The following is a 20,191-nucleotide window of genomic DNA, read 5'->3' as shown; positions in this document are numbered from 1 at the left end:
TGGCGTGTCTATCCTCTGCCGTTAGATCAGACGCTAGAAATGCCACTTGCACGCTTAGTGCAGCAGATTGACGGTGACCAAAATTGACAATCTGAAGTTCCTTTGGTATTCGTACGTTAATCTTATTCTCACATATATCTCTGATACTTGACAAAAGTGTCTATACATTTATCTTCATGGCTATGTACGGGAATATGGCAATCTTATTAGGCGCAGACTTTAACTTGACTATAGACTGGTACAGACAAATGTAGAACTCGTACAGACTGGTACATACTAATGCAGACTGGTACAGACTGGTGCAGACAAATGCAGACTGACTAATCGGAGGTCTGTACACTCGTTATAATACCAAGCGCGTTCATGTATCACTGCGCGAGTGTGATCCGCGAGGAGAAAAGGTTCTATGTTAGCAGCAATCTCATTGGCTGCGTTACATATTAACACGCGGATCGGCGGAAGCAGAATTTGGTACGTCTCTATGGCAGCGCCATCTCGTAGTGCGGACACGGACGAGCGCTGCGCCTGCGCTGTTGTCCTTAGCGGGGCGCGCTCTAGTGGGAAAGTTGTGTACGCGCTGACTACGCGGAACTATGTACACAACACAGAGTGTCCATTTCTTCTTCTCGGAAGGCAGGTGCAGCTGTGAAAAGCTTACGACGCACTTGATGCACACTACGACGACCTTCTATTATGGTGGTTAGGCGTGGTCGACCAGAGCGTTGTCGACCATTATTCCTGCCCTCATGTTCCTATGCAGTCCAACATTGGTGTACTGTCACATCCAAATCTCCAGAAATCTGGATATTGCACGATTCGACAAGCCAGTCAAATGAGAACCCCCGATGAGCTCCATTTGAAAGTGTCTCAGGTGCTGATAACGCTATCTCATACGTTACGTGGCGTCTGCATGTCCTTCACAGTGATCACTCAACATGTGACGCATTTCATGCCCCATACATACATTACCAAGCCTGGTAATGACACCAAACACAAACAACAGTAATGCCGTCTAGTGGATATTCTACCTGTTCTTGAAGCTCTAATCATTTATATACTCGCCGACCGTACACGTATGAAGTTGCATTGGCATCCGACCATGTTGTCTGGGAGCTACACCTTTTTTGTCAGGCAGTCTACATTTCTTCTAGAAGAATACCATACCGTGTTACTTTTTTAAGTAAGGCGAAGTAAGAGAGACGAGGACATGCTGAAAAGTAATGCCTCCGAGTTTTTTGTGTGAAAACTTTTAAAGCTTTTTAGGTAAAACAAACGCTACCAATCTTCTATATTTTATTCTTCGTGTCTACATATTTGCAGCCCTCTGCCGTTAGAGGGTTCAGAATTGCAGCGTGTAATATAACGGTGTATAACGTAACTATGTTGGTGCATGTGAAACAACGTGTTGTAATGGAGTTTCGAATTCGAAGTGTTCGTCTACACATGGAGAAACCACTATTGCAGCATGACAATGTCAGACCACACGAGTGCTGTGACATCCGCAACAACACCGATCATCCTCCACTGACTTCCGACTTGGCCCAATCCGATTTTTATCTGTTTCCAAAATTCAAAGAACACATCAGAGGACTTCAAATTGATAGTGATGAAGCAGTGAAAGCTGAAGTGAGGTCGTGGCTCCGTCAAAAAAAAAAAAAAATCGACATTTTACGATGACCGATCAACGAATTGGTCTCTCGTTGGGAGAAATGTGTTCGTCGGCAGAGTGACTATATTGAGAAATAAGTGTGTCGACACGAAGAATAAAGTTGTAGGGCGTTAACGCAGTTTGTTTTATTTAAAAAGCTTTAAGAGTTTTCGTACAAAAATTTCGGAGGCATTACTTTTCAACACACCCTCGTACTTAGTATTAAGTATGTGGTTTTAATTTCACGATTGCGAGGTGTCCTGTATGAGAAAAAAATCATCGCTAGTTAATACTGCTGCATTACATTCGGCTTGAAGAACTCTTAAAAGCCTTAAGTAGATGATAACATGGCAAAAAGGATGTTGTCAACCACTAACTTGCACTCGCACGCATGAGCTGTTTTTATTGTTGTCTGTGATTGTAGCAGATGCGTATCGCGTATATCTGCTTCTGCATATACATTATTTTCGTGCACATGCACAGTGCAGAATGCTCATGTTCTCGGCATTATGCAGAAAGTATTGTCATATAAAAAGACCTTATGGAGAATTTATTGCTACAACAATGTGATTCACCTAAAACTTATACCACAAGTGTTGCGCAAAGGGGAAGTGTAGGTGATTTGAGGTTTTCACAGAATGGATTGGTAGTCTGGGACACATATTTTTAGCCAACCAACGGATTGTAATAATAACTAGGAAGTGCACTTTTTGTGAAAACATACACTTTTATAAATGGAACGATGGCTGTTGACCTTAACTAATCACAAGTAGGGTAAATCAGAATCAGTGGTGTTTGTTGCAGGGTTCTAGTGCGAGTCGTTTACGAGGTATTATATTTTGAAAAGTTCCCACACTGACACTTGTACAATACCTGTGGTAGAACACACTAAAGACGACACATCTGCGTTCAATAGTTATTAGGATTCTGACCAGTAACGAGACGGTTGACAATCACAGGTTGTGTTCAAAATGACCATTCACCGGCAATACACGCTTCCAGTTTGGTATGGAGCTACTGCTACACACGTGCTAGCACTTCATCGGAGATGGACAAGCACTCTGCAGTAATACGTCGTTGAGTATCATAGGGTGTAGTTGGAATGTCCTTGTAGATAGCGTATTCCAACTTTCCCCAAAACAAAAAATCTACACTCGTCAAATCCGGGGTAAGGGTCGGCCTGGTACAGATACACTGTATCCAACCCACCGATTTGGAAACAATTCATGAAGACATGCTGGAGTAATTCGTGCACTGTGGGGTGGACAGCTATCACGTTGCACAGGTTCCTCCTAGTCTGCAGAGGAACGTCTTTGGCATCCGTGGAAGATGGTCTATTAGGAGGTTGCGATACTTACGCGCGTTCAGTATCCTGTCCACGAAACACGGACCTATGAGTTGATGGTTCACTACCCCACACCACACGTTTACACTCCATGGACGCCGACGTTCCATCTGAAGAAGCCAACGGGGATTGTGAACGGACAAATAGTGCACGTTTCGGCGGTTTACCTAGCCATAATCGGTAAATGTTGCTTCATCACTAAACAAGATACATGATACATCAGAAGTATCCTGTCTTGCTACCCTGAACAGAAGGTACCACGATTCTCATAATCGTTTCCATGCACCTCTTGATGGAGAGAGACACGATACGTATGGAACCTATATCGATGGAGAATGCGTAGGATACTTGCCTGACACATGCCACTTCCTCGTGCGATTGCGCGGGAGATAATGGGCGGATCAACTGCAACAGCAGCAAGTACATTAATTTCCCCCTCTTCTGTCGACACTTGTTCCCTTCTGTTGCGTTGTATAGATGTTATACTACCACTTTCACGTAACTGGTCGAAGAGGTTGACAAATAATTGCCGACATGGTTGACATCTGTTGGGATAGCTTGCAACATACACCGTGCAAGAACGAAATGCATTCTTGCTACACTCTCCATACATCAGGAGCATGTCGGCTTTTTCTCACTCACGACCTACTGCTGGGACTGTCTCACACTAACTGACTAGCAAATCACAATGCGCTCAAGAAACACACAAGCAAAATGCAATCAGATATGATAACATTCTACCTATCAACTAAGCAAGTTGAATGGCACAAACAAATGTTGGGTAGAAACTTTTCAAAATACGACATCTTGTAAACGAGTCGCACTAGAATCCTGTAACGAACGCCACTGACATTCTAATTTACCCTACTCGTAGTTTGTTAATGTCAATAGGCGTTGTTACATTTAAAAAAGTGTATGTTTGTACAAGAAATAAAGTTTCTGAGTATTATTGGAATCTGTCTGTTGGCTAAAAATGTGAGCTCTTGACTACCAGTTCATTCTATATAAACCGCTCATCGACAGCTCTTTTCATCTCCGCAGTATTTGTGGTGCCGGTTTCAGGTGAATCAGCATGTGTAATACTCAGAATGTATTGCTAGTAGCTTTAAATCACGAGAGAGGTGCCATAATGCAACAAGGTAGGAAGTGTGCCATTGCACGACTTACGTCTCGGCGCAGACGGGCAGGTGTTCTGGGTCAGCGTTGATGCGGCGCTCGATGAGACGAGGACAGGGGCGGCCCAAGCCGTGGCCTAACCGCACCACCTCCCGCCGACGCACCTGTATCTCCGGCGTTGTAACCTGCAGCACGCAACACACTCAGTTATCACTGGTTTATAGTAAATAACGCCTTGCCAGTTAGTTTTGTGAATCTCAAGAGAGTCATTTAGTGAAAGGTAATGCTTTCTCCGAGTAAGCTACATATCAGAACAAGTGGAAAATTTTTTGGTGTGGAACGAGGTTGGGATACATAATAACGACTTTTTATATTTCGCAATAACGTAAATCAAGTGTCAACTTTAACAGTTGAGAAGTTATGTTTGTACAACGTCTTGAAGCAATCCTCTTGTGTGTGTTTCGTACGAATATGTAGGCTGATTCAGAAGTAACTGTACAAATCTCTTGGGTGTAATATATGCATCGAAATAAGAGCAAAATGTGAAATAAAGTTTTGTCTGAAACTGATTTACTTCAGAGTTATGGTGCATCATGCCATTTATGGTAGGCATATCATGGAACAGTACAGGCCTTTTGCGTGTCGTGTTCGTTTGTCTCGTATATTGACTGATGTTGCTTTGTACACCCCTCTACACAGCTGGGTAGAGTCTGGCACAAAAAAACCAGACGCACAGCCATTCTGTCGTTAGTTCATAGACTGCAGTCATTGTATACGGTACGATGGCGTAATCAAACGGTGAATACGCGGATATGTGCCTCCTTTAAGGCGCATGTTTCCAAACAGAAGAGTACCAAAGCACCAGACTTTGACAGCTGTGGAGAGACGTTTAAGGAAATATGGCATTCGTGGTGCGCCACGGTTAGGTCGGCCTGAACTGGATGGAGTGGGTGTTGAAAACATTCTGGAAATGGTAGGCGAAGATCCGACCACAAGCATCTGCCATGTAAGTGCGATTGTAGGGGAAGCTCAATTAACTCTATAGTGCCTGTTTCAGAAACAGCAGTTTCACCCGTTTCACCTGCAGACGGTACAGGAGCTGACATCTGTAGACTAACCTAATAGCAGAATTTCTGTCAGTGGTTACTCGACTGCCATGCTGCTAATACACTGTTTGGTCGCCGGATACTGTTTGCGGGTGAGAGTCTCTTTACCCCTACGGGTATCGTGAATCGTGAACGTTCATAACATGACGTGTGGGCGTATGAGTAACAGTGAATATTTGGTGTGGTATAGTGGACAGTCAGTTACTTGGACTGCGTGCAGATTCACAGATTCGGACTGGCAGAGTGTATAGACAGTTTATGGAACATAAATTGGGAGGTCTGTTTCATGATGTCCCACTCGCTACAGGACCCAGAGTAAGGTTTATGCACATTTTAGTCGGGAGGCAAGAGAGTATCTCAGTGTTGCTTATCCCAGTAGATAGGTCGTGCAGGACCAGTTGCTTGGCCTGCCAGATCTTTGGATCGTAAGCCCCTGGACTTCTAGCTTTGGGGTGTCTCAAGGAGTTCATGTATGGTGTTGCAGCTGATAACGTTTCACAAATACAGCCCAAACTGGAAACGGCTGCGCAACTATACAGAATGAGATGAACAGAGCCTGCAACATTCCTACAGTGGAAATACGTCGAACACGTCACCGTCTTTGGCTACATGGACTTCATTTTGAACATGTTCTGGAGTCAATGTACAGTACGTAGATGTACTGAATTTCGGATCCCTTCGTGTCGTTGCCTACTGAGAAGAACTAATTTTGGGTTGTTTATGTTGCATTTGTGATCCATACTCTTATGCATAGCCCTGAAAATAAACAATTTCAGACAGAACTTCATTTAAAATTTTACTCTTATTTTGATACATATATTACACCCACGAAGAGTGTACCTTTACTTTTGAATCATCCTGTATAAATTGGTATACACTGCCATCCTGAAGTTGTTTTGTTTAGGACGATTTCTGTCCAATGGATGGTCATCCACAACTGGTGAAGATCTGTAAGGAACCTCTTCCTTAATTTTTAATGGTTAAGAAAGGGACGCTGTATTCAAACATTGATGTACTTCTCTTGATAATCTAAGCGGCAAATGTTCCAAAACTCCAGCCACATATGTGAAAACGGAGAAAGTGCTCACTTAGTAATTTTACGATTGGTGATTAAAAGTTTATGAAACAGCTGACACTACTAGCTTATTAGAAGAAAGAATACTGTCCGATTTACACGGAGAGTTAGCTGGGAAATGGTTTGGTGCAGCACGGATGCGGCATTTCCTGAAAGTTAATCAGAAGCCAATGCATAAAAGAATTTCTTCAGAATATTTGGGATATTTAAAAAAGAATCAAACTGATTCTGTAAGCCTATTTGTCATTGTGGATGAGACCCGTATTCATCACTCCACTGCAGATACGAAACAGCATACAAACGTGTAGACAAAAGGCGGTAACGTTGCATTAAAAAAGCGAAGTCTATTTCATCTAGCATAGATATTTTCCACGATGCAAACAGTATTCTAATTAATAAAATGAAACTACTCTGAAGCGCCAAAGAAACTGGCATAGGCATGCGTATTCAAATACAGATATATGTAAGCAGGCAGAATACGGCGCTGCGGTCGGTAACGCCTATATAAGACAACAAGTGTCTGCTGCTACAATGGCAGTTTATCAAGATTTAAGTGAGTTTTAATGTGATGCCATAGTCAACGGACCAGCGATGGGACACAGCATCTCCGAGGTGGCCCCGTCAACACCGACATTGGACTGTTGATGACTGGAGACATGTTGCCAGGTCGGACGAGTCTCGTTTCAAATTGTTCCGAGCGGATAGACGTGTACGGTTATGGAGACAACCTCATGAATCCACGGAACCTGCATGTCAATAAGGGACCGTTCAAGCTGGTGGAGGCTCTGGAACGATGTGGGGCGTATGCTGTAGGAGTGACATGTGACCCCTGATAACGTCTAGATACGACTCTGACAGGTGACACGTACGTAAGCATACTGTCTGATCATTTGCATCCATTCATGTCCATTGTGCATTCCGACGGACTTGGGCAATTCCACCAGGACAATGCGGCACCCCACACGTCCAGAATTGCTACGAGTAGCTCCACTTCCGCTGGTCACCAAACTCCTCCGACATGAACTTTATTGAGCATATCTGGGATGACTTGCAAAGTGCGTTCAGAAAAGATCTCACTCCCTCATACTTTTACGGATTTATGGACAGCCCTGCAGGATTCATGTTGTCAATTCCCTCCAGCACTACTTCAGACATTAGTCGAGTCCATTCCTCGTCGTGTTGTGGCATTTCTGCGTGCTCGCAGGGGCCCTAAGCGATATTAGGCAGGTGTAGCAGTTTCTTTGGCTCTTCAGTGTATATATTTCCAGAGGTCTTTCCAGTTCTCAAATATCTGTGATGTATATATGCAGACTGAAAGTAAGGGCAGGATTCGAACGCGGGAATCCTGTTGCTTAACACAGCACTAACCACTACGCTACCCTGGCGCAGTGACTATGCGCAACTGTACGGACTACCCCAGCACGCCTCCCATCTGCTTGTCGATTATTGAATGCGTAAACAGTAACAGGCTAGTGCTGGAATTATGGACCAAGTGGATAGAAAAAGAATTGAGAAGAAATCTAGATTGTAAAAAGGAAATACATTATCTTTCATCAGATCACATCACCTGTCCATAAAGGTACTTTGACGATGGGAAAACTGGGTAATAATAGAAATTGTTAAGCCAATCTCTTTGTCAACTAGATTTTGAACGGTATGACTTTCGCCCATAGTTGTTGTCAAAGGAAATTGTCGATGGAAAAAACTTTAGAAGGAACGGAGTACTTAAAGTCTAACATCCCGTCGACGACGGGTCGTTCTAGACGGAGCTGAGGTTCGAATTGGGAAAGGATGGAGAAGGAATTTATCATGTCCCTTCAAAGAAAACATACTAACATTCGGCTTAGGTGATCCAGGAAAACCATGGGAGAACTAATGTGAAATGGCGACCGGAGATTTAAACCTCCACCCTTCCGAATGCCAAGCAAGGTATCCTGTCACTTTGTCATCTCAATCGCTGAAGACGTGTAGAGTAATTTTGGTAGACGTTGTTTGTATTTTTCAAACCTTAGCGTATTTAGGACATGTAAAACACAATATGATGCGAAATTTCGTGCTCGATCTCGTACTAGGGACGCAAGACTTCACCATTCATAGTCAATGGGCACGCCGGGCAGCACACGCTTTTTGCAAGCGGCTCATGCAAGACACATCTGAGTTTCATATTAATTCTATCAGTTATGTCCGATAGTCATTTCACCAGAGCCCACGAGCAGTCTTCTGCTCAGTCTCATGAAAGATTAGACTATCTTCTCTCGTAGTTTTAGGAAACATCTGATACCCCATGTCTTTCATTCTTTTTACCACCTCACGTTTCTAGTCCCACTAATCACGGTATTTGTTAAGAAAAACTACCGAGGTAGATGACTTGTATCATTCCACTCCACAGTAGTCCGTAAAACATCCTTCTCTAAAAGAGTCGTACAGTGAAAATCTATTTCGCCGAAATATTTTTCCCAAGATAAAGAAATGTTGATATTGTCTCTTAGTCCAGATCATGTATTTTTTAAATCTTCTGACAACCTGTAGTTTAACTGAATTATTTAAAATTTTCATGTATCATATTTGCTGACTGGACTTTCTGATTTACTGGATTCGACGAGGATGTATGCTATCATGGCGTCGGCTCGCTTGTTCATCACGAAGGATCAAATCCTAATGTTTGATTTCAACGCCACCAGACATACAATATGTTAAAGAGAACCATTAATGTACCCATAGAGTCAAAACACACACTTCAAATGGTGGTGGTACTGTTCAACAGTAGCTTACGGCTAACATGTACCTGTTCCTACGGTCATACTCAGAACAACGCTTTCAGCAATAGTATGTTAGTATACGTTTCGCTCAGTTATATTCAAGGATAATCCAGCCATTTCCTCAGTGAATTACTTCTTAAGCTGCTGATAAATAACATGCCAACACGATATTAAAGACTGCAAAATAGCTCTCAGTAAATCGTTTCACAAAAAGTGTGGTTACTGAAAATGCTAAATGTGATTGTCAACCTTGTGTTAATATATCAGTATCTCATAAAAGTTATCTCCACCGTACAGTCGTGTCACTACACAGGGTAAGTCAGGAGGAAATGTAGATGTTGTGAAAGGTGATACTATTACTCATTCTGAACAAAGAACTTCATAAGGACATATGTCATATTCCGAACGGTTTCGTAATCGAACACTTTTAACGTCACTTCTGTACGTTTTTCTTGAATAACTCTAAAACCACACCCTACATCGAAAACGTATCGCAGTACGAAATAAAACTACATTACATGTTCTATTCAACTTTTCTCTAGGACTAATAGCTTGCGCGAAAAGAGGGCCAGAATATTGAAAATCTCGCGCGAAGCGCATATGTTGTAGCTTAGGTAGTTTTATAGGCCAGTCTGAGGTAGCTTTCCAACTTGACAAACCAAAGTGTCCCGTATCAAATTGTTCGTCTCAACTTCATCTGCGTCTCAACTTCATCTGTACTACTGTAGTACGTTGTAAATAATGACATTCTTTGAATAATACAGAAATGCGTTCTATCTACCAAACCATAAGGAACAGTTCATATAGCCATACGAAGTTTTTTGTTCAGAATCATAAATACTATCATATCCTAAAGCATGTACCTTTCATACTGACTCACCCTGTATATGCTTACAGGCAAGCAGCACAAAGACATTGACAATTCTTTGAGATCGTCTTTGAATCTCAGCATCTTCTGCCACTCTACTCTCTTTAGAGTTACGAGGTTCAGATTGTACGCGGAGAAAATTATATTACGCTGACCACCATTAATTAACAATTACTGCCTGGTCTAGTGTTCAGTTTGAAATTACAAGAAAGGAGAAAAGCATAATGACAATGCGGTTCTACTGAACTTAATATTTAAAATTTTCTGGAGAATAATTATGAACACAAAGGAATGTTTCACGGATGAATAGTTTTTACCTCTCGTTTACTGTTTGCTACACATGTTTTCACTATAAAACTTCCTCTGGTCTCCAAATAATTTGAGAGCGTTACATTTACAGAGAGGACTAGTTCCAATTAGCAGACGAAATGAGATTTGCTTTACCCCACACGGAGCAAGCGTTTTATATACTCAAATATGGTTCGCACTGCAGGCTTTGATAAATAACTTCAGCCACTAATTTACTTTCGTTTCTGGACTGTCGTATCTGTCTGCCAAGACTAACATAAAAAATAAAAAAAAATCATGAAGCTACAAATTTTCTGATAGCGAAATTTCCGAATGTAAGTCGCATGGCTGAAGATTTTGAGGCATCATTTCTTTGACTAGCATATGCAAGGGTCGCGTTTAACATGAACATGATTGATTGATAATTATGTTTTCCTATCTGCAGAGGAACTGAAGCAATGACCTTTTATAAAAGTCGTTCGAAGAATTATTTTTGTTGCTTTTAGTGGCTTCTGAAAATAGCAGTGGTCTAAATTGATACATTACTTTCCGATGTGTGAGATGATATGTGTTGAAAAATAAAGCTTGCTTTTAGGTAAAAGTGAAACGTAATGCGGCCAAAACAATGTAGTATCAGTATTGCTGCCATATAAACATCACATAATTGGTCTCTAACTGCTCTGCGGTGCAGATTTCAGCTTTTTGTGCAAAACGATTAACTGAAAAACATCTCTTTCATCAAAAAGTACTACATAGCGTTGTTTATAGTACAACAGCTATTAAAGAAATGTTGGTATCACGTTTAGGTAGACTGAGAGAGTTGTAGGAATCAATTACACAGCGAAATGTACTTTGCCTCCTGTATATTGACTTTCAGAAAACGTAGCTGTGATGTTTCCTCTCGTTTTGGAAATATTAGAAATGTCCACGTTACGTGAGTCAACCAAATCCCATATTTACATTTTTGACTTTCATTTTTGTCGTTGGTGGCTGCCGTCATAAACACACCATGCAGTGATGAAACAGTTTGCTAAGTTACGAGTCACCTTGTGTGCACGATACTACCACCATTTGCGTAGGTGCATATCGCTATCCCATGAATTTCGCCATTTCATTGTATAGCGGAAAGTGGCAACGCGTAATGCACCCAGGAAAATTGTCGAACTCTATTATTTTGATGGTTCAGATGTTACTGAGTGAGGAAGCATAATGTTGAATGGGCATACCGATCTGCAACTATTGAACACGGTATGCGAACCGGTCAACGTTATTGTAACACTATACTCCTTTCCCATGAGCGTCTTTTCAGAGGTGCATGCAGGTGGAGGAGTTCTTGGAACGAGAGGATATTCGAACAATGGACCGGTCTGCCCGTTCCCCGACTTACATCCTTTCGAGCATCTGTGGGATGCGGTTGCGAGACGTATTGCAGCCCGTCCACATGCACCAACGAGTATCCAGCAGTTTTTACCCGCGCTGGTTGGCAATGGAACGTCCCAACACAGCAACTCCTTACCAACCTTGTGGCCCGTAAGGAAGCATGTCCCAGAGAATGCATTGCCGTCCGTGATGATCTCACAGTCTCTAAAAATTGTGTCCACCCGTTTGTAAGGTCCAGCATTCGGGAGGACGACGATTCAATCCCTCGTCCGGCCATCCTGATTTAGGTTTTCCGTGATTTCCCTAAATCACTCCAGGCAAATGCCGGGATGGATCCTCTGAAAGGGCACGGCCGATTTTCTTCCCCATCCTTCCCTATTCCGATGAGACCGATGACCACGCTGTCTGGTCTCCTTCCCCAAAACAACCAACCAATGTAAGGTCCAGGGAAATATCATGAACAGCGGTGACGTCAGCGAAATAATTGTCTTTGAATAAAACTGTCATTTCTATTCGTCTCATTGTGTACTTCTTTCAGTTACCTTCTGTGCTATACAGTAACCGTTCTTTCTGTGTATGGTCCAAGTTTCAACGAATTGTGTTACTTGGCCGTGACACATCATGTGACAGTTACTTTCGACCTTACTTTTTGCACACCATTGTAGCTTCTACAACATCAGCAGCTAATTTCTTTAAGATTTTTACTGCATAAAGAAATAGAATACATTAAGGCTGGAACCAAATTTTCGTGTGTTCGTTGGACGCGGAACATGAACAACGTGCACCTGCCACACTTAGTACGCACATATTCCTGCACAAAGATAGCACAGTGAGGAAACGTAGTAAATGATATCGTTTATCCGATTTTCAAAATCCACTAAATATAATGAACATTTTACCTCCGTAAGTGTGTAAAATAACAGGAAACATAGTCAAAAAACAATATTATACTTTAACTCGCACGAATACAAAGATTTCTAATTTGTTGAGCTAAATTTGGTTACAGACGTGACCAACGTATTTAGAAAAGTTACACAATCACGATGATTTTAATCATTCCTCACTGTCTGGTATCATTACTGAAGTGAACACATTCCAGATACTACTCTTCTTGGTGGCCTTCTTAATAACAACCATTTCAAATGAATTGCTGTTTCTCCATTATCTCTTCAGAGTTGATGGGATTACAACAATGTGCATATCAGAAGATTCATTTCCCTCTAGGGAGCTTCTATAAGGAAATTTAGAGAATTTTTCTATTTTCACTCTGATTTTTCGTTTTACAAGCATGTCAACTGAAATGCATGGAAGATAAGTATTATCAAGTTTACGGTCTTCCCCTCTAGGGAAGGCACCATGCACGGCCAACCGATTCGGATCGTATTTGCCAGATCACTTGTGTACAACATAAAATGAAAGACTCAGATAATTTGGCACAACAGCCTCCCCCTTTCCCTCCCTCTTTCACTGTCGTTTATGAGAAAACGATCCGTGAAGTTCATGATACGCGGCAGACTTAAAATTGACGGGATCTATAGATAACTGAAAACTGAGCATTTTTAATAACCATATACGCGGGCAACTAAAACATCCAGAAATTAATGAACGATTCTGTTACAGTATGTAACCATGACGTCCAATGAAACCGCTGCTTACGCAGCGACCAAGGCATCCCGTTATGGGGCAGTGAACCTGTGTCCGCTTCCCAAATACATTCTGCAATTTTTTCATTGGTATTTTTCTCGCAGTGAAATTTTAGAACAGGATGGTAAATGAGGTAGGTAAATCAATAACGAGTAACAACAAGATAGGCAAATAAAATTTCTCAGGCACCTTGTATACAAATGAAAAGAAATCTGCAGCATACATCTGAGAATAGAACGCAAATTTTCAGTTCCCCAACCACATGCGAAAACTCTAGACACATTGGTCGAAATGTTGAAAGACTGAAGACTTACATATGAATTACTCTTTCGGTTCACATTCCTGTCTCAACTAAATATTGTTCACTTTACTTTAGTAGATCCATATATTCAATATTTCTTAAGATTACTCTCGTAATAAGAACTTTCAATAAATATAAGATAATTTGGAGTTTACCCTTCCGGCACCATCGACGCAGCCATCCTGCAGCTTGGTCCACGAAGACCATTGGTTCACAACGCAGTCCTCTGCCACGACGCACGGCTGAACGGTGCGCGGCACCTTCCTGCGGCTCCTTCCTTCCAGACAGAGGCTGAAACACGACCACAACGTTTCCGTAATCAGATCGATTACCTCCAAGATAAGTTCTGTCTAAAAGACCATCAAGCTAGTTTTCAAAATTTATCAACCATATTATAATACACAGAGGTGACAAAAGTCAAATGATAGAACTCAAGTTTTCAGCTCCCCAACCACATGCGAAAACTCTAGACACATTGGTCGAAATGTAGAAGGACCGAAGACAGATGGCGGTAGTATCGCGTACACAAGGGACAAAAGGGTATTGCATTGGTGGAGCTGTCACTTTTACTCAGCTGATTCACGTGGAAAGGTTTCCGACGTGATTATGACTCCACGACGGGAATTAACAGATATTGAACACGGAATGGTAATTGCAGCTAGACGCATCGGACCTTCCATTTCGGAAATCGTTAAGTAATTCAGTATTCCGATATCCACAGTGTTATGAGTGTGACGACGATACAAAATTTCAGGCATTTATCATCACAGACAACGCAATGACTGAAGGCACTCACTTAACGACCATGAGCAGCGGCGTTTGCGTAGACTTGTCAGTGCTATCAGAGAAACAACACTGTGTTAAATAATCGGAGAAATCAATGTGTGACGTACGACTAACGTATCCGTTAGAACAGTGAGGCGAGATATAGGGTTAGTGGGCTATGGCAGCAGACGGCAGATGCGAGTGCCTTTGCTAACGGCACGACATCGCGCTGCACCGCCTCTCCTGGGCTCGTGACCATATCGGTTGGACCACAGGCGACTGTAAAACAGTGGCCTGATCAGTTGAGTCCCGATTTCAGTTGGTCAGAGCTGATGGTAGGGTTCGAGTGTGGCGCAGAGCCCAACAAGCCGTGAACCCAAGGTGTCAACAAGGTACTGTGTAAGCTGGTGGCGGTCCATGGTGTGAGCTGTATTTACATGGAATGGACTGGGTCCTTTGATCCAACTGGACGAATCACTGATAGTGAATGGCTATGTTCGGCTACTTGGAGAGCATTAATAGTCTTCATGCTCTCAAACAACGATGAAATTTTTATAATGACAATTCTCCATGTTACCAGGCCACAAATGAACGCGATTGATTTGAAGAACAATCTGGCAAATTCGAACGAATGATTTGTCCACCCATATCGACCTACAAGATTCCCATGGAACATTTATGGGACATAACTGAGAGGTCAGTTCGTACACAAAATCCTGCTCTGACAACACTTCCGCAATTATGGATGGGTATAGAGGCAGAACGGCTCAGTATTTCTGCAGGGGTCTTTCAAGGACTTGTTGAGTCCATGCCACGTCGAGCTGCTGCTCTACGCTGGGCAGGTCTGATACGATATTAAGAGGTATCCCATGACTTTTGTCAGCTCACTATAGTATGTCATGATCTGATAAAAAGTATTCTGACATACCTATGTAATGCGGAATTGACTAGGCCTACTCGGTGTTACAGGAATCGGATTCGTCGACTGCGTTACAGACCCATTATCTTACCTTTCTGCCAATCCTCACCAGATAATCAGATCCCTCCCTGAAAGTGTCCCCAGTAGAATTGAAGTCATTATAAAGGTGAAGGGTCGACACATCACACATTAACGATCACTAACTGATGTGCAGGTACTTTCGATTGGATAGTTTATGTATATGTCATGGTTCATATTGAATGGGATTTTCTCTGCCTCGTGATGGCTGGGTGTTGTGTGCTCTCCTTAGGTTAGTTAGGTTTAAGTAGTTCTAAGTTCTAGGGGACTGATGACCATAGATGTTAAGTCCCATAGTGCTCAGAGCCATTTGAACCATTTTCATATTGAGTGTACCAGTTTTCCCGAAAATCTTTGACGAGTCCTACGAGGGCTATTCGGAGGTTAAGATCCGATCGATCGCGAAATGGAAACCATTGTGAAGATCCGACGAATCTTTGCATAGATGTATTGGACAGTGTCTCTAGTATGGCTGTCTATCGTGTCCCTTAGCTCTTTACAGATCTGAGCACACACTGATCACGTAAAGACGCCTAGAAAATAGTGTCTCCCGTCAAGTATGAGTGTCTGTGAGAGATTTCGCCTGGTTTCATGCAGATCACACAACGTAACTGTCATACATTTCCTTCTTCGTGACAATATTCTTGGCAGCACACTGCAGGGGAAGTGAGGACGCCCCTGCAACGTTTTCTATGGGACGTGTTTGATCACCCACTTTACACGCCGAACTTGGCTCTCTCTGATTTTATACCTCTGCTCACTTGAAGCGCTGGCTATTAGCTGCAGATTCGCGCACAGAGTTTGCAGATAACACGGGCAGCTGCCTTCTACGACGAGGGTATTGGAAAATTGCTACAATGCTACAGCAAACGTCTCAGTCGGAGCGGTGATTATAGGTGGAACTGTTGCAAATAAAATATTTACAGTTTTCGCCTTAATTTCCATTTCGTGACTGATGAGACCCTGATGTACTGCAAATGGGGTAAGTTGGAATTGTTTGCAAAGGGACCGTTCTTCAAATGGCTCTGAGCACTATGGGACTTAACTTCTGAGGCCATCAGTCCCCTAGAACTTAGAATTACTTAAACCTAACTAACCTAAGGACATCACACACATCTATGCCCGAGGCAGGATTCGAACCTGCAACCGTAGCGGTCGCGCGGTTCCAGACTGTAGCGCCTAGAACCGCTCGGCCACTCCGGCCGGCAAAAAGGGACCATTGTTCCATCAGTGACTTGATGAGTGCAAGTGAAACGTTGTTAGATTTGTGTCTTTGCGAAAACAGATTTCATACTTTAGCTGGTAAAACTGTTCGACATTAGGTCCAGAATAATTTTGAGCAAATTTTCAATCTTTGGGCTGTCAGTGTCTTGTTTCTGTCCATAGCATAAGCCAAAATTTCGGAACGATGTTATTTCCCCCTTTCAATAAGACACTACTTATCGTAGGAACATGGTGATTTTTATGCTGGTGGTGGTAAAGCTACGTGCACGGTCATCGACAGCGAGAGTTGAGTGGTGGAAGAGGGAGGGGGGATGTGGCCCCACAGCGGAAAAGGATTACATTACAAAAATGTACCAAATGATTCAATGATAACGGAAGAGAGCACCCGACTCTCGAAAAGTGAAAAAATTGATGAAAATACTCGGAATTTAAAGTGCGATATACTGACACTTCAAGAAATTAGGCCACAAGTATTATGCTCTGTTTGGTGATCCAAAGGCGATCGGACCAATGTAGAACAGGACTGCCAACAAGAAAAATTATAAAGGAAAATCTAATACATAAATATAAGACCTATCACCCCAGGTTTAAAAGGGGTATTCAAGGATATAACAGTAATAACAACATACCTAGGAACAGTAAAATAAAGAGTAATTTTATGAACATCATAAAGCACAATAATGTGGAAAAATATGACTTATTTCCAGTTTCGATATACTTTGATTCATACTTGGACGATATGAATATAGGGGGCTATCAGGAGGATACAATAGTACTTTGCTAAATTAGTCTGAAAAGGATGACAGTTCTATAAATTTAGATACCACAGTGGTTGATTGATTTCAGAACGATTTAATTGTACGACACAATCACATATTTTTCTAACGAAATTACTGGTCTCGGTCTACATCGGACATCCGCAGATCGTAAGACACGGCCCGCAGTTTAGAGCTACCACAGCAGAAGCCACGTCGTTACACCGGTAATTTCAACAGAAATAAATGTATTTGTCCAGATAATTTGATTATTCTAATTGGTTTACTGCTAAGAGTAACTAACTCTATTTCAGTACCTACTTTCCTCATAAAAATCATCCACTTCGGAATATGGAAGTCTATTGTTAATAAGATGGTTAATCAAATCGACTATGTGTTTAGAAATGTATTTTTGTTCTCCTTACTCGTGTACCTGTACTGGGTTTAAGGGACGAAACTGTGATTCAGATTACTAACACGGAAAGAGAATCAATTAGAACTAAGAAATACTGAATGAACGTGAAATATTAAAATATAAAAAAGCGAAAATAAATTGTGCTCTGATATCAAATGAGAAGACATAGCACACCAAGAGAATTAGAATAAGAAACAGAAAACAGTCTAAAGAGTCGGTAGAAGCAACAAGAAGAAATGATTTGACGATGAATGAAGCCTAAATGCAGAGGATAAACACAACAAGACAAGTAGAATTGTGTAGATTTTCTAAATAATTAGTGTCATTTATCCACTAACAAGTCTACCTCCATAGATGAGTGGTTAGCGCGGGACCCGGGTTAGATTCCTGGCCTGGCCACAGATTTTCTCTGCCCGAGGATTGGGTGTTGTACTGTCCTCATCATTGTTTCATCCACATCGACACGTAATTCGCCGAAGTGGAGCAATTCGAAGCAGGACTCATCACTGAAGATAATTCTACTCCAGTCAATGATTTCCACGGCCAGCGAGCCGTGTCTCGAGACGTGCCGGCCAGCAGTAGGATACCAACCTGACAATCACCCTCCATATGGCCTGACAACCAGGAGAGCTGGTCCGGGGTGCCATTTCATTTCATAGCACGGCCCCATTGGTTGTCATACGCGACATCCTTACGCACAGAGGTACATCGACGATATTCTATGGTAATCCATCCTGGGCTTTAATTTCAGCGAGATAATGTTCTGCTACACACAACGAGACTTTCTACTACTTGTTTCGTGCTTGCCAAACCCCACCTTAGCCAGCAATGACGCCGAATCTCTCCCCAGTTGAGAACATAAGGAGCTTTATGGGCAAGTCCCTCTAACCAGCTTGGATTGTGACGATCTAATGATTTTGAGCATTTGGCACGATATCCGTCAGAAGGACATCCACGTCTCTGTTCATCAATGCCAAGCCGAATACCTGCTTGCATAAGGGCCAGAGGTGGACCAACCCGTTACTGACTTGCTTAATTTTTGAAGCTCTTTCTCTTGAAGAAATCATCCAGTTTTTCTGAAATTGTAGTCAGTTGTTGTCTGTACATGTACGTCACATCTATCGATTTCCATCCGAATCAGATAATCCCTTTGTGGCGCGTGTTTTTTTTTCCTTAGAATGTATTTACAGATGCTGAGTATTTGTTTGGGTTAAATTCTGACAACTGTATCTCTGCAAATACTAAAAATTGAAACTTATTATGTAGAATTAGTCTATACTACCACATTGTAACACATTTAATATTCATCCTAAAACAGGAGGGCTATTAACTAGGACATGAGAAAACTAAAAAGCGGCAGAGAATCAAAAACCAGGAGTAATACATTCTATGCATAAAAAAATTATTATAAAGGCAATATCTGTAATCTGTACGTCGTATTTAAAAGAATGCTAAATGAAATGTTAAGAAATGCACTGAAAATATCATGCTATCGACCAAACTGAAGATCCTCGCATCACCTGTTTCTTCTTAGGCAAATAACAGAGTCGTTTTATGGGAATGATGTAGATCTTCACTTCCTATTTGCTGATTTCACACAGACATTTGATAGTTTTGATATGTGTACGATGAATACAGATGTAAAACAACTGACATCTTTGACAAAAATATTAATACTGCTGAGAAAGTAAGAGAACTGAGGGTTATTAATAGAATGATCAAGAGCTTTAACTATACCGTTGGAGTGACAGGGTAATGGTCCCTCTGTAGAGCAGGTTAACATAACACTGTCTAGTCTCATACAGAAAATGAAAAAAAAGACACAATAATGATTCAGTCTAGTCAGAAATATCCATACGCAGATGGTATTAGCATTAGGATAAGAGATAAAAAATATATTGAATAAATAATTGGTGTAATGGTGGCAGTAGAAACAATAACGTATTCAGTGTAAATGAAAACAAGACAAAGAAAGTAAGGTCCAGTTTTAAAATCAGAAAATCACTACACAATCTGCACTCAATTAATAGATATTTCAAAATTATTAAGCACATTATTTAAACAGGTTTCTCTATATTGGATGATGATAATATGGCACATTGTTGTACGTATAGGATACAAGCGGGAAATTGATTTTGTTTTGCAAACTTACAGGTATTATAAGAACAACAAAATTAAAACTATGATATTTCTCGGTGTGATCGGTTGTTACTTGTCGATCAGAACTGTGAAACACGTCAGAAGCTGATACAAAAAACCTAACAGCATTAGTATGAGAAAATACTGCAAATAATAGGCCAGTGAGGGAGGCAGAGGGTTGGAGAATGAGACATAATATTGAATTATGGGAAAATGTAGCTAAATTTATCAAATTCCAAAGAAAATGTAGGTTACTGTATCTGAAGTTGAATTTAGGTAATAAGATGCCAGAGACAGTGACGAAAGAAAAAATACTCCACTGGGTCTTCTCAAATTTATCAAAGTCCAAAGGAAGCGTAGGTTACT

At 41.5% G+C, this 20,191-nt stretch overlaps 1 protein-coding gene across 1 annotated transcript in view; it reads right to left on the bottom strand.

The window, feature by feature from the left end:
* Positions 1-20,191, bottom strand: part of LOC124555261 (thrombospondin type-1 domain-containing protein 7A-like) — a 1,197,505-nt gene that overhangs the window by 506,320 nt on the left and 670,994 nt on the right. The window contains exons 8-9 of the mRNA XM_047129129.1: positions 13,686-13,821; positions 4,161-4,294 (exon numbers count right to left, since the gene is read on the bottom strand). Of these exons, the coding sequence (XP_046985085.1) occupies positions 4,161-4,294; positions 13,686-13,821 (270 nt within the window). The remainder of the gene's footprint in view (positions 1-4,160; positions 4,295-13,685; positions 13,822-20,191) is intronic.

The sequence above is a fragment of the Schistocerca americana genome, chromosome X (genome assembly GCF_021461395.2).
Source record: "Schistocerca americana isolate TAMUIC-IGC-003095 chromosome X, iqSchAmer2.1, whole genome shotgun sequence".
Taxonomy (NCBI): Eukaryota; Metazoa; Arthropoda; class Insecta; order Orthoptera; family Acrididae; genus Schistocerca; species Schistocerca americana.
The sequence above is the reverse complement of the archived record's forward strand: the minus strand, read 5'-3'. Positions and strand labels throughout refer to the sequence as shown.